At 42.9% G+C, this 13,523-nt stretch overlaps 1 protein-coding gene across 3 annotated transcripts in view; it reads left to right on the top strand.

Annotated features, from left to right (window-relative positions):
• The window catches only part of ches1 (checkpoint suppressor 1), a 59,704-nt gene that overhangs the window by 41,619 nt on the left and 4,562 nt on the right, over positions 1-13,523 (top strand). For all 3 annotated transcript variants that reach the window (XM_062436796.1, XM_062436798.1, XM_062436797.1), the window contains exons 4-5: positions 5,438-5,496; positions 12,938-13,046. In XM_062436796.1, coding sequence (XP_062292780.1) covers positions 5,438-5,496; positions 12,938-13,046 — 168 coding nt within the window. The remainder of the gene's footprint in view (positions 1-5,437; positions 5,497-12,937; positions 13,047-13,523) is intronic.

A 13,523-nucleotide genomic window follows, 5' to 3' on the forward strand; every position in this document is an offset into this window, starting at 1 on the left:
GTTTCCCCCATATTCCTTTCCTCTCCTCTCCTGACCTCTCGTCTACCTTCAATCCTCACCCTAACTTCTCAGTTTCCGGCTCCTCTGCCCATCCCTGTGGATATGTCAGCGAGAGGTACTATTAGTCGTCTTTTTTCCCTTCCTCTGCTTGTTCTCTCTCTCTCTCTCTCTCTCTCTCTCTCTCTCTCTCTCTCTCTCTCTCTCTCTCTCTCTCTCTCTCTCTCTCTCTCTCTCTCTCTCCCTGTATAAAACCCCACCATAGCCCCCCTCCCGCCCCGCTCCCCAGTTGATCTGTGCAGGTTGGCTTGCAGAGCCAGCGGACTGTGTAAGACAGAATAATTGGTTCACCATAAAATGTAAAAGTGTCATTTTGAACAATGAGGTATGGGGAAGTGGAACAAATTGGAGGCCGGATTCGGAACAAGGAGGGAGGGGGGTGGGGGGAGTGTAGTGAGGAGAGGTCGGAGTATTGGGGGGGGAGTAGTGGGAGAGAGGGGAGGTTGTTCATTTGCATTGTGACACAGAGGGAAATGAGGGAGTAAGTGAGGAGAGTTCATTTGGTGGTTACAGGGGAGCTGGAGGTCCCCAGTGATGCAGCACCTAAAGGGCACGCAGTGTGTGTTTGTGTGTGTGTGTGTGTGTGTGTGTTTGTGTGTGTGTGTGTGTGTGTGTGTGTGTGTGTGTGTGTGTGTGTGTGTGTGTGTGTGTGTGTGTGTGTGTGTGTGTGTGTGTGTGTGTGTGTGTGTGTGTGTGTGTGTGTGTGTGTGTGTGTGTGCATGATCCTTCGAGCACTTTTTGTATTAAGGTTAGAGGAACTATATCAGTGGTTTTGCATGTTTTAGTCATGACCTACAAATTGTGTATATTTTACATAACTGATCATTTTCCAAGGCATTTTTAGATTTTGTTTGTTTCAATTAAAGCTGGAACTAACTATTTTATATTCATCTTTTCTCAATTAGTTGTCTATAAATTGTCATAACATTGTGAAAAATGTACATCACTGTTTGCCTGTCTCGAAGGCAACTTCTTTGAATGTCTTTTCTTCTACAACAAGCAATTTAAAACTCAAGATATTCAGTTCACAAGGGTATAAAACAAAGAAAACAGACACTTTTGGTTAAAACCAAAACAATTAATCAATCATCAAAAAGTTGCACGCTGCCAATTGATCGACTAATCGTTGCAGCATTTCTATTCATTTCTTCACAATATGACAATCAACAGACATGCAGAGAGAGTAATTATGTCTTTCTTGCTTTTATGCCAAAGTTATATCACAATTGTTTTCATTTAATGTTTAAATTAATCATTCTTTAAGCAGAAAAGGTGCATTGAAGCACACTCCAACATCAGACATCTGAGAGACACATCCTGAATAACACATTTTTTAATGCAAGAAATGACCCAATTTACACAAGCCTTTTAATAAACTCCATTTTTACTCTTTATTTGCCTTTCATTCAGACAAAAGCAGTGCGTTTTAACTATCAAACATCCTAAAATCCTTGAAAACTAGAGCTTTCAATACATCACTACTGCAACTATAAGTGAAGGAAAACACATTATAGGCTTCTACATGTTACCTGTGATTAAATAACCATTACAAGCAAGTCGCTGGACATTTTCTTTATATCGTGTCTAGATTAATGAAAACCAGTAGCTGCATGGAAGGTAGGAAATCAATCTAAGAATTTATGGTGTTCTTTATAAATTGGCCAGCACCAATGTAAAGCCCATGCACAGCATGTACAATATGCACAATTTGTTGCTAATGGGCTAAAACATGAAAACCACTTGTACAGTTCTTCAGCCTCTCCAGTTAACATTGTGCTGCTGGGCCATGTTAACGCTGCTTATTCCACATGTCAAAGTTTCCAAAGATAACAAACATGTCAGACTGAATTAGTAAAATATAGAAGATTATGCACAAGACAGCCATGTAATATTTCCATTTGAGCTAATAATGCAGCCATAAAAAACATTCATCTTGAGTTTATTATAGCCTTTGTAATACTATCTTGGGATTTTAATACTTCACTTAATGTGAGTGGTGTGGAAGGAATGTACAGTGTTTTCTAACTTTACAGCCACTTAGTGGAGAATTAAAGGGTAAAAACTGGGTTCATGAGGTTATGGCTAATTAATATTACCCTTAGAGCTCCATGTGATAACTTGGCACAATAGGGGCACTCTGGGCAGAAGGTCAGAGTCTGCAACTGCACTGTGTCACACTTTTTATGACATTAGACAATAAACAAGCAAATGCTGGCTGGAGCTTGCAGATCACAGTGAATCAACGTGGTGCAAAAGTTCATTCTTGACTTTAGACGAAAACAGTCCTAACTCAAGATCCACATACTTGTTTTTTCTGGAGCTCTCAAATATGTTACACAGTCTATCATCAGCAGCTGGAGTGATTTGTATCTTATTTGTATGGAGATGGATGTTGTGACTTCTTCCAAATTTTTATGAATGAAAAAAGGAAAACTCCATTGGCTGATGATGATCAAGTGAAATAGTTGAAAGCTTCAGGTTATGCGTGTAGTAGTGAGTCTTGGGTTTGTATTAGAGGATTTGGGAATACATCTAGTCAGAGGATTGTCTAAAACAGATTTACAGTCTATGTTAGAACATGGAAAAGGTTTCTCTTTATATGCATCTTCAAACTCAGTAGGTCTAATCAATATAACACTATCTTTCTCAAGAGCTCTCACTCTCAAGAATATTATATTATGAAGTGTAATGACTGTGAATAGTTGCACATCATGTCTAAAATGTTAAGGTCAAGGACTGTCTCAAGCAGTTTGACACAACCCAGAAGTGGAAAATGAACAGAGGAGAGAATAAGATAGAGAAAGAGATAGCAAGGAAGTGGCGGAGTGAAGACATAAAAAAAGAGGGACTAGCTGAGAAAAAAGGAGGAGGGAGGGTGAAAGATGGAGAGCGCTGATGCTTCTTTGTCCTCTACTCTTTGTCGCTCACACCTCTCTCGGTTTTTCATGGACCATAATAACTCACGCCGCACCAGTCACCCCCCACCTGCAGTGTGCTCCAGTGTGTGTGTGTGTGTGTGTATTTGCTTGTGTGTGTGAGTGTGCATGTGCAATTATTTATTTAAGTTTAGTGTATGTATCTTGTGCATGCATTTCCTAATGGGTGTATGTAGATGTGTCACACATATGCACATATGAGTGTGTGTGTGTGTGTGTGTGTGTGTGTGTGTGTGTGTGTGTGTGTGTGTGTGTGTGTGTGTGTGTGTGTGTGTGTGTGTGTGTGTGTGTGTGTGTGTGTGTGTGTGTGTGTGTGTGTGTTAAAGGAAAGGAGAGTGAGAGAGCATGCTGGGTAGGAGGTCAGCTCCATGGTGCATTCCTTCACACCCCATCAGCATCTGGATGAGAGAGGAGGAGGGGAGGGAAGAATGGATGGAAGGGTGTCTCAAGGGGGTTGGAGAGGAGCTCTCTTCTCTCTCTCTCTCTCTCTCTCTCTCTCTCTCTCTCTCTCTCTCTCTCTCTCTCTCTCTCTCTCTTTCTTTCTCTCCCTCCCTCTTCCTTCCCTCGGAGGAAAAAGATGAGGGGAGATGTTGGGTGGAAGAGGGAGGGGGGGCGTTGCAGAAGGAGCCACGAGTTTAGCCCCTCGCCCACTACATTAAATGCACAGGGTCGCCTTGGCAACGGGAACGCCGCCATGGCAACACATGTAGTATAAGGCAGGTGCTGTCGCACTGTGAAGCCATTTGTTGAGAGAGGGAGAGACAGACAGCGCAGGGATGGGAGGAGAGACGGAAAGAAGGAGTGAGAGAGCGGGGTAGAGAGGGGGGGGGGGGGGTGAGATGGGCGGGGGGTGGTCGGGAAAACAGACAGGCTGTTAGCGCAGGAAAAATATGTTATCGCCGTGGCAACGCAATGTGGCAACTCTCCATGGCAACAGCAGGTGGCTCAGGGCTGAAATTTGCGTTCGCTGCTTTTGCTTTTTGTATTACTGTGTGTGTGTGTGTGTGTGTGTGTGTGTGTGTGTGTGTGTGTGTGTGTGTGTGTGTGTGTGTGTGTGTGTGTGTGTGTGTGTGTGTGTGTGTGTGTGTGTGTGTGTGTGTGTGTGTGTGTAGTACACGTGTGTGCGTGCATGCGTGCAAGCGTGTGTGTGCCTGCCTCCAGTCCATCTTTCCCCTACATCTGGTGAGGTGAGAGCCACATCACAAGTGCAGACGTCCAAATCCTCTCATTCAGCAGCTTAGCAGAACATAAAACAGGACTCATATTACAAAGGAAACTCTCCTGATGAGTGGAAACGAGTGGGTTGTTTTTTCTGAGTTCACAGTATCTCCAGGTGTTTTCTGTCTGTACTGTCCTGTTTTTGTGTGTGTGTATGTGTGTGTATGTGTGTGTGTTTGTGTGTGTTTGTGTGTGTTTGTTGTTTGTGTGTGTGTGTGTGTGTGTGTGTGTGTGTGTGTGTGTGTGTGTGTGTGTGTGTGTGTGTGTGTGTGTGTGTGTGTGTGTGTGTGTGTGTGTGTGTGTGTGTGTGTGTGTGTACATATGACCAAATCTATGCTGTCAGGCACACACTGACTGTGTTTGGTCTGTGAAACGGTAGAGAAACAGCCCAGAGAAAAAAGAAAGGAGCAGTCAGACGTGTTGCCAAATGGGGAGCTAAAGACCACTCAACCTGGAAAAGCTCTTACAGCCTCCCTCTCTCTCTCATTCTCTTTCTCTCTCTCTCTCTCTCTCTCTCTCTTTCTCTTCCTCTATGCCTATCCCTCTATCCCTCTCCTTTTGTCTTAAAATTATAGATTTACCAGCAGAACTGTACCTTTTGTCTTCTTGTGTGTATATGTGTGAGTGAAGATGTCTCCGTCTATGTGAGAAATGCCGTCATTACCTTCTTCATTAGTGGTGCAATGATCACCTTAACCGAGTCGCCGGCTTTGTGTGTGTGTGTGTGTGTGTGTGTGTGTGTGCAGCAAGTACATGACTGTAAGCCTGTGTTTCAATGTGTCATACTGTACACACGTCTGTTTTAAACATGCCTGTGTGACATGAGCTTGTGTTAAATGTGTGTGCGTTGATAGTTTTTTTTTTTTTTTTTTGAATGTGTGTGAATGGACCAGTGGCGGGCGGTGGGGGGTTGTCATGAGAAATTACCCCCATGGACTACAGCGGCGAGGCTGTAATTCTCCGAGGTAATCACAGGGAATAATGGCAACAGTGGGACACCCGGGAATCTAATCACTATAATCAGAAGCACTGGCTTATGGGCTCAAATTCCTGCCTTGCTATCTGCCTCGTGATGAAGCCTGCTGGGCTGGTTGGCTGCTGCAACATGATCAAATGATTGACCAGTTTTCTCTTTCTCTTTCTCTCTCTCTCTCCCTCACCCCATCCCTTCTTCTTCTTTTTCTTCTTCTTCTTCTTTTTTATTTTGGCAATCTCTCCATTTGTAGTCCTCCATTGTGGTCGGGGAGTCCCCTCTTCAGAAAGAACGGAGGAGTTCTCCTACAAGGTACCGTCTCACCTCCGCAAGTCTTGTACTGTATGTGTGTGTGTGATCTCCTGCTTCTTTCCTTCTGTCTTTCTTTATTTCTTTCTCTCTTTCTCTCTGTCTCACTCTCTCTCTTCCCACCCCCCCAACCCTCTACGGATGTGCCAACTCCAATCATCTCAATTCCAAATCCTTCTTTTTAGAAGCGCACCTTGAGAAAACCGAGTGCTGAGTTCTGACACTTGGCTCGGCGCCAAAGGAGGAATGCTTTTCTACAGAGGCGTATTTGAAAGTTAAAAAAAAAAAAAAGAAAAGAGGAAGAAGTGATAGAGACACAGCAAGTGAGGGAGGGAAAGAAAGAGAAGGGAGAGAGAAAATCTCAGCTTCCAATCAGAGACTCGGAGACAGGGGAGCAATCCCCTGGCCTCCTTTCCTCATTCCAAGCACACAACATGCACTCTTTTACTCTTATACACCTCCTTTTCCCTGTATTTCCCATTATTCCTCTCCTCTCCTCCATCCCCTCCCATCCCTCCCTGGTGGCTGGACGGCAGTTTAAATGGACATTCAATCCCAATCAGGGAGCACTCCGGGAGCTCGCTGGGCTGCCGAGTCCTAAATGGAGGGGGAAATGGATACATTAGGCGTCTGCGGCGCGCCCTCCATCGCCGCTGATAATGGAGTAGTAATGGTCAAGGAGCCGAGGTTGGAGAGAGTGTCTGAAAACCTGGACTCCCTCTAGACACACACACACAATCACAGAGTGATGTGTCTGAGGGGCTGGTCGATTGGACAGATGGACAGATAGACGGTCGGATAGAGAGGAAGACTTTATGTGACAGGGAGAAATGGGAAAAGGAAACTTTGTAAATGTGTAATGTGTTTTTGAAGGGAGACGATGCAGAATGGTCGAGCGTGATATTTGGAGGCAGCACAGAGTAAGAAAGTTGTGACAGACAGCCAGAGGCAAAGACAAGGAAAAAAGAGATGGGGGTGGAGGGGGGGTGGGTGGAGAGGTGGACTGCCAGAGAGTGAGTTTGGGGCTATTAGTGCCCTCTGTTATTACTTCCATCTCCCATTCCCAGAGCTTTCAGACCTTCTCCACTCTGAGCTGATGTGGGTTGAAATCTGCCTCTCCCTGTGACTCAGGATGAACGCAAGGACAATGCCTGGCAGCCGTGTCCTTAACCCAACCCATCACCCCACCTCTGCAACCCTCAAAATTCATCATTCAATAGCTCTAAATTATAGAGGATCTACTCTAGTCTTCCTATTTTATTTAAGTACTTGTGTTAAGAAGGAACCTTATTTCAGTTGCTTTAATTTGGAACCAGTTCTACGGCTTTATTAACCTGCCAGATGTGAAGATGGTGTATCTGACCAACTGTTAGGTGTTTAATTACAACATAACAGCACAACACAATCATTGTGAAGGTTCAAAAAATGTATAGGGTTTATATCTGCTAGATTGTATGTATTCACCCCACAACTCATTTCACTAATTGCTTGTTTTCGACCAGCAGTCCAAAACTCAAAGATCAAGTTTACTGAGACATTCATACACACACAAGCAAATCCTCACATTTAAGAAGCTGAAAACAAACATTTTTGCTTAAAAAATATCTAAAACAATTTGTCAATTTACTGGAGATCAACTAATCCAGTTAGTAACTAATTATTGCAGCTGTATAGTACACCATTATAAATAAAAGTGTTGTATTCAGTAAAAGTACAAAAGTTTTATCAACAAAATGTACTCAAAGTATCAAAAGCAAAATGACTCGATATGCAGACTGGAGTGAAACTTTTAATGATGGTAAATATTATATAAAAATATGTCATATCCTCTAATCATACTTGACAATATGTGTTTAATCTTTACCTGCAGTAAAGTTCAGTAACTATATATACTTTAATATTTCCATTTGAAATGTTGTGGAAGAGAAGTGAAATGTAGAAGTAAATAATAAATAAAGTACAAGTACCAAAAATGTGCACTGAATACAGTACTTAGGTAAATTAGATATAATATGATATAATATAAATTCCCACATCTTTCAAACTCCACACTCACAGTTTTCAAAGTCTTCAAGCCCAAATTGATAACGCTCATGACATCATCAGGGATATTTTACAGGCTGTTTTTACAGGCTGTGTAGTTTTCCTAATGACAAATAAAGTGAATTTTATGTGTAAAATTGATGGAGCGCTCCTTTAAGTTTCCAAAAGAAAAACAAACTTGAGAATCATAAAAAACTTTGCAAAAACAGAGAAGATGTAAAAGTTACCCAGTTAACCCGATGAATGTGTTCCATACAGATTATATTCTGCTGATTAGCATTCAGCCTAATATGACTCATGCTCTTTGCTGTTTAAATGGGTTATTAAGTTACTCGTAATTAAGTGTTGCCATTATTTTGTCTACCCCCCCTGTAAGTCATAGCACATGTCAGTCAGCCAACCACTTAGACACTCAGCTGGAGTGTCAGATAGACAAGCCAGTTAGCCAACCAGTTAAATTGCCAGCATTTTCAGCCCACCAGCGATCCAGTCAGTCAGTCAGTCAGTCAGACAACATTAGTATGCATCCTGCCCTCAGACTCTGTACTCAGTTTAACACACGGCAGCCAAGCAGGCAGATAGACAGGAGGGGGGGGGAGTGTTTTGACTGAGCGAGAGGCCACTTTCAAACAGTTGCGTTCTCAAGGTCTGCTGTGAGTGACCTTTGAACCTTCGGACTGTGTGTGTGTGTGTGTGTGTTCAGTGAGCGTGTGCGTCTCCACTCCTCTGCTGGCCGTGCAGAGACTGCAGCCTGCAGGGCCATGTGGAACTCATTTAACAGGAGAGCAGAGGAGGCTGAGTGCGTATACGGCACATGAGAGCGGAGAGGGGAGGGAGCTGAGGGCTTTGCTTGCCCTGGAAAACAGGCAGGCAGGCAGGGAGACAGGCGGCAGGCGAAGACGTAGGAAGCAGACAGAAAGCCAAAGCAGCTGACCAGACATAGGAAAAAAGACAGACTAGAGGATATTTTCTCTCCAGGAAAAAGGCAGAGATGCAGACAGACACCTCTTCTCTTCTGTATTTACATTTTTTTTTCTTCAGTGTGACCTGCTTTCTCCTACCAAGCAGAGTGGGGTTTTTTTATGCTTTGAGCTTGTAAAATATATTGCTCAATCTCAGTGAATGAGGACAGGCTTTAGGAGCGCTGCCTGCTCTTTTTCCCAGCTTAGTTTGTCACCTCATCTCCTCAGCATATGTCCCAGGCTTTTTACCTGCAGAGACGGCGTGCACGCTCAGTCAGAGATATGAGTCACCACTATACATAGAATGGCAGCAAGATCGATGGAGAGAGAAAGAAATCAACAAGAGAGGACAGAATTAGAAAGACAAAGAGAAAAGGGTTTGCTGAGAAATTCAAACAGCAAAAGCGAGGAGGTGGAGAAACCAGGACACACACATATAAGTGGAGGAGAACTGTCTATGTCTGTGCTGTAGAGGTGTGTGTGTGTGTGTATCTAGGGTAAACAGTGGTGGTCAGGAGTGTGTCGCTGAGCTATGAGAGGCCATGTCAAACAGCTTGGTTTTTCCTTTCCCCCGTTTCTCTCTCTCTCTCTCTCTCTCTCTCTCTCTCTCTCTCTCTCTCTCTCTCTCTCTCTCTCTCTCTCTCTCTCTCTCTCCAGCGCGCTCTCCTTCCCTCTATCACTTTCTCTGCTGATGCATGATCTACCACTCTGTGGCATGTGGAAGGGGAGCCGTTGCTATGGTAACCCAAAGCCTTACTGGAGCGAGAGGTGGGGAGTTTGAAAAGGGAGGGTGGGGGCCAGGAGGGGTGGGGGGGGTGGGTGTGCATGTCAACCCGGGGAGACCTAATGCACTGCCCACACACACAACCACGCAGTGAGTGATCAAGATTACAAAAGAGACTCTGTGCAGGGACTTACTTATAAGGTTATGGAGAGCAGAGCTGGAGATATCAGGGGCAGAGCCACACTAACTGGAGTCAATAAGATTACTGTGGACATAGCCAGCAAAAGGGAAAGGCTACAAAAACACTCCAACAATGACAAACAGACTATAATTCATCTTTGCATGTTACAACATGATTCAGAACCAAATAAACCATCGTTTTCTGGGAGGCCTCATCAAGCATACATTTAACTTGTATGCTTTAATGAGCTCATAGTTCCTGGGTTGAGTCAGATTTCTCATCATAAAATAGATCATAAATTTACGGTATGGGCAAAGATTGGAGAAAAAAAAGCTGAGATGATGCTGTGGTAAAACATTTTTAGAATCTGTGCCTTATGAATACTTCTCTAACAGACAGAGCAAACAGCAGGTCATCATTTGTGAAATGCAAACTGACCCCAGAGATGAAAATGACAGCTGTTTTAGTGAACTGGGATGTCTGTGGTGAGCAGCCAGCCTTGAGTAATGAGAGTTTTTGGCTCAGATGTACATATGCACTGTTCTTCTCATCTTATCTCTTGTCTTCATTCATATTAATAAAAATATAAATTTACATATGGTATTTCACAGCTGTTTCAGTGTTGAAAGCCTTAAGACCACCTCACAGCACGTTCAGTACTGTATGTGGAAATGTTCAGATCTCTCCACCGTAAGTAGGAAACCAGAGTTAAAAACTGGGACCTTGGTGGAAAAACTGAAGCTCCATCAAAAACAAATAATTACTTACAAGTCCTGCATGTTTGTTTTCGTCCCAGAGTGACTCTTATACTGAGACACTGTTGGTTCTGAACCAAAAAAGTATCTCCAGAATCTCCCAGTGTACACTGAACCGTCTTTTTAAATGAATTCCCTGTCATGTAGGTTAATTGCTTGACAGAAGTTTAACTCTCAAGGTTCTCTCTTAGTTTACAACCTCATTTTAATTGGAAAGTGAAAACAAATTCAGAACTTTTAAAGAAACTGTTTGGCATTTTGGGTATTACGTTTATGCACTTTTTTGCTGAGAGTTTATCTTTTTTTTGTCCATTAAGTATGAAGCAAAGCAAATTAACTTAGCATAATCAGTTTTTACACTCAGGTTTTTGTACAGAACCCGATATAGTGAGCCAGAAAGTAAGCTTTAAAGGTGCTGGTAGTCAGATTACCTTGATGCTAAATTAAGCTAACCGGCTGCTGGCACTACCTTCAAATGCAATCTACAGACATTAAAACAGGTATCGATCTTCTCAAACTATTCCTTTAGTGCAAGAAAACTTTAATTTAAATATGACCACAATAAACAGAGGCAGAGGATGCAATGACAGCGACAACAGCTCTAAGTCTTCAGTTGTCAGATTGGATCAGGAGCGTTGGTAAACTGTGATCTGCTCTCAAATGGTTTGGCGTCCACTTGGTGGGCCACTTGAGGACATTCAAGGGATTTGTTCCAAAGCCAATCTATTATCCTTGCTGAGTGTTTCAGGGTGTTGTATGGCTGGAAAGTGGTGTGCGCTGTGGAGAGGACCTGTCTGTATTTGATTCCATTCGTTTGATGGTGTCAACTCAGTCTTTTCGGTGTAGGGACGACATTAACCAGGTGATAAGCAGCACCTGGTTTTTGCTAGTTGTAAATTCTTGGCTTTCAGGCTCGAGCATTCCATTTCTGTCTCATTAGATCAGATGAAGCACTATTTGGTAAACTCCAGGTGGGCTTGCCATATGCCTGTTTATTCAGTAGAGCAAAATGGCACTTAGATGGAGTGCTGTGGAGATGGTTGTCCTTCTGGTAGGTTCTCCTGTTTCATTGAGACTTGGTTAGCATTGCCATTGGGTTTCTCATCTCCATTCTGACTAATGTCCTCTCTGCCTGGTTACTGACTTTGACCTGATGGACAGTACATGGAAGATAAGTAGTACTTCCAAACTTTTTCAATGAATCAACTGGGAACTTTGGACCCTTCTGCAATGTTTCTGCCCTCTTCCCCAAATCTAAATCTCAGCACAGTCCTATCTCGGAGGTCCACCAAGGGTTCCTTGAATTTGGCACACTGGAGTGTCACTTTCAGAGATTCATGACAGAATTAAAACCCTGTAAGAAGAAGTAAAAGGAAATTATGCATTTAAAAATGTCAGTCTGGTTTTTAAGTTTTAAAGGGGCATTCCACTGATTTTACACATGCAATTTAGTTTGATCATTACAAGTAGTACCATGCAAAGTATTTAAACTGTTGCATGATGTCTTCTATGGCTGTGGAAGCAGTTCTCCCAAGGATCATGTCATCCTGGTTATCTCACTTTGGCTTGAGGTTTAAAAGTTTTAACAGAAAGCCTGCATTACAAACCTGATGTATGGGGTTTGATAGAAGTTGGCATTTAGGAGACAGGAGTGTGGTGTAATGAATGGTGCTCTTGAGTCGCATTATGGAAAATGTAAGATCCAGACTATTTGGAGCTTAAAGACTAAAAGTCTATAGGATATCTCTGCCTTCTCTGCACCAACTTTCACCATTCTTTCTTATCTTTCTGTTCTGAGGCCCCCAACCTACTCAATTGCTGGAGTACCCCTTTAATACATGTATAACAAACTTCTAAAACCTTGTTCATGTTGTCAGTTTGGAGTATTTTGTATAAATACATTTAATTAATTTTAAAGTTCCCCTCCAAACATATTTTAAGATGTATAAACACTCTACTTTTGGATATTGTTCATTTCAGAGGTTTAACTGGTGGGCACAAGATGTCTCCTCACTGTAAAGTAAATTCTCAGGGTAAGTGCACCGGAGGCTTTAAGTTTCCACATCACACTTTTGTAAGTTGAAAATTGGACCAGAATTGGCTTCCAAACTAGTTGTGATGTCATAAATCATGCTCGTAGAAATAAAATTGGATTTTTATTGAGCTGAAAGAAACTTTCCACTTTCAGCCGATGAATATGTAAACAGCCTTCTAGTGTCAAACTCTGCACAGTGAAGCTCTAACATTCAAACTGTAGGAAAAACATTTTTGAGTTTAGGGGGAACTCAAACTTTAAAACCCAAAAGAAGTAAACAAATAGGTAAATAAAAGTATTATTCTTGAATTTTAAAAGCAGTCTCCCTTTAACTTCCCACTGCCTACTGTTCAGCCACAGCTTTAGACAGGCTGGATGTAGCCGAGCCCAGCGGTCGTTGGTAATTGAATGATTCGCAGCGGCCTTAACTCATTTATGACGCTTTCCCGCTCAATTTAACCTTGCCTTGCTCATCAATATTGCCCTGTTGGCCTCCTCAGACGGTCAGTGAATGCTCATCGAGCTGCTCCCGGGTCTTATCGAGGTCCGATCATGTTTGGAGAAGCTTCCTCTGTGTCTCCTTCCATCCACAGGATTAACTTTGAAACGCATTTGAGTGTTGCGTGTGTAGTTGTATCTGTGTGTGTTTCCTCAGGTGTTTGTGTGTATTGTGAGCTAATGTGGCACGGACTTGTGTGTATATCTTGTTTAAATCTGTGTGTTTTCTGCTCTCTCTCTCTTCAGTTCCTCGTGGTGTGATCCAAAATGGCGCCCGTGTCAGGAGCCAGGCACTCTTCCCTGTGATAAGACCCCTACCTGTAAGCCCCGTGGGGAGCAGAACCTCGGCCATAAGGTTGGTAAACTTTACTCCTGTCACTCTCAACCATGTAATTAATGTCAATCAGGGCTTTCCCAGCACAAACACATTCCTTCACAGACGTACACAGACACACCCACATGCGCACATACAGTAGCCTTCAAACAAACACAAAAGCACACATATACAAAACAAACGGCGTACTACCTCGCAACAAAATTTTCCACTGATAGTTTACATAACTACATCTTTATTGTGTTCAGAATTCAGAGGCATTCACACGCTCCTCACCGCTCAGAACATTTTATCCAGGTGTGTTTGTATAACGGTCATGCACACACAAACAGGTTTATTAGAGGGAGAGGCCTCATGATTCAAAGAACATTCGGAGCATGCATGGACATGCACATCCATCATAGGAGCATAAGAGTGTGATGGCCCACACTGCATAATGAATTAAACATACCCAAAGGCTCACTAAAGGTATGCAGTGAATATTTGATCACTGTAAGG

The sequence above is a fragment of the Scomber scombrus genome, chromosome 17, assembly GCF_963691925.1.
Source record: "Scomber scombrus chromosome 17, fScoSco1.1, whole genome shotgun sequence".
Taxonomy (NCBI): domain Eukaryota; kingdom Metazoa; phylum Chordata; class Actinopteri; order Scombriformes; family Scombridae; genus Scomber; species Scomber scombrus.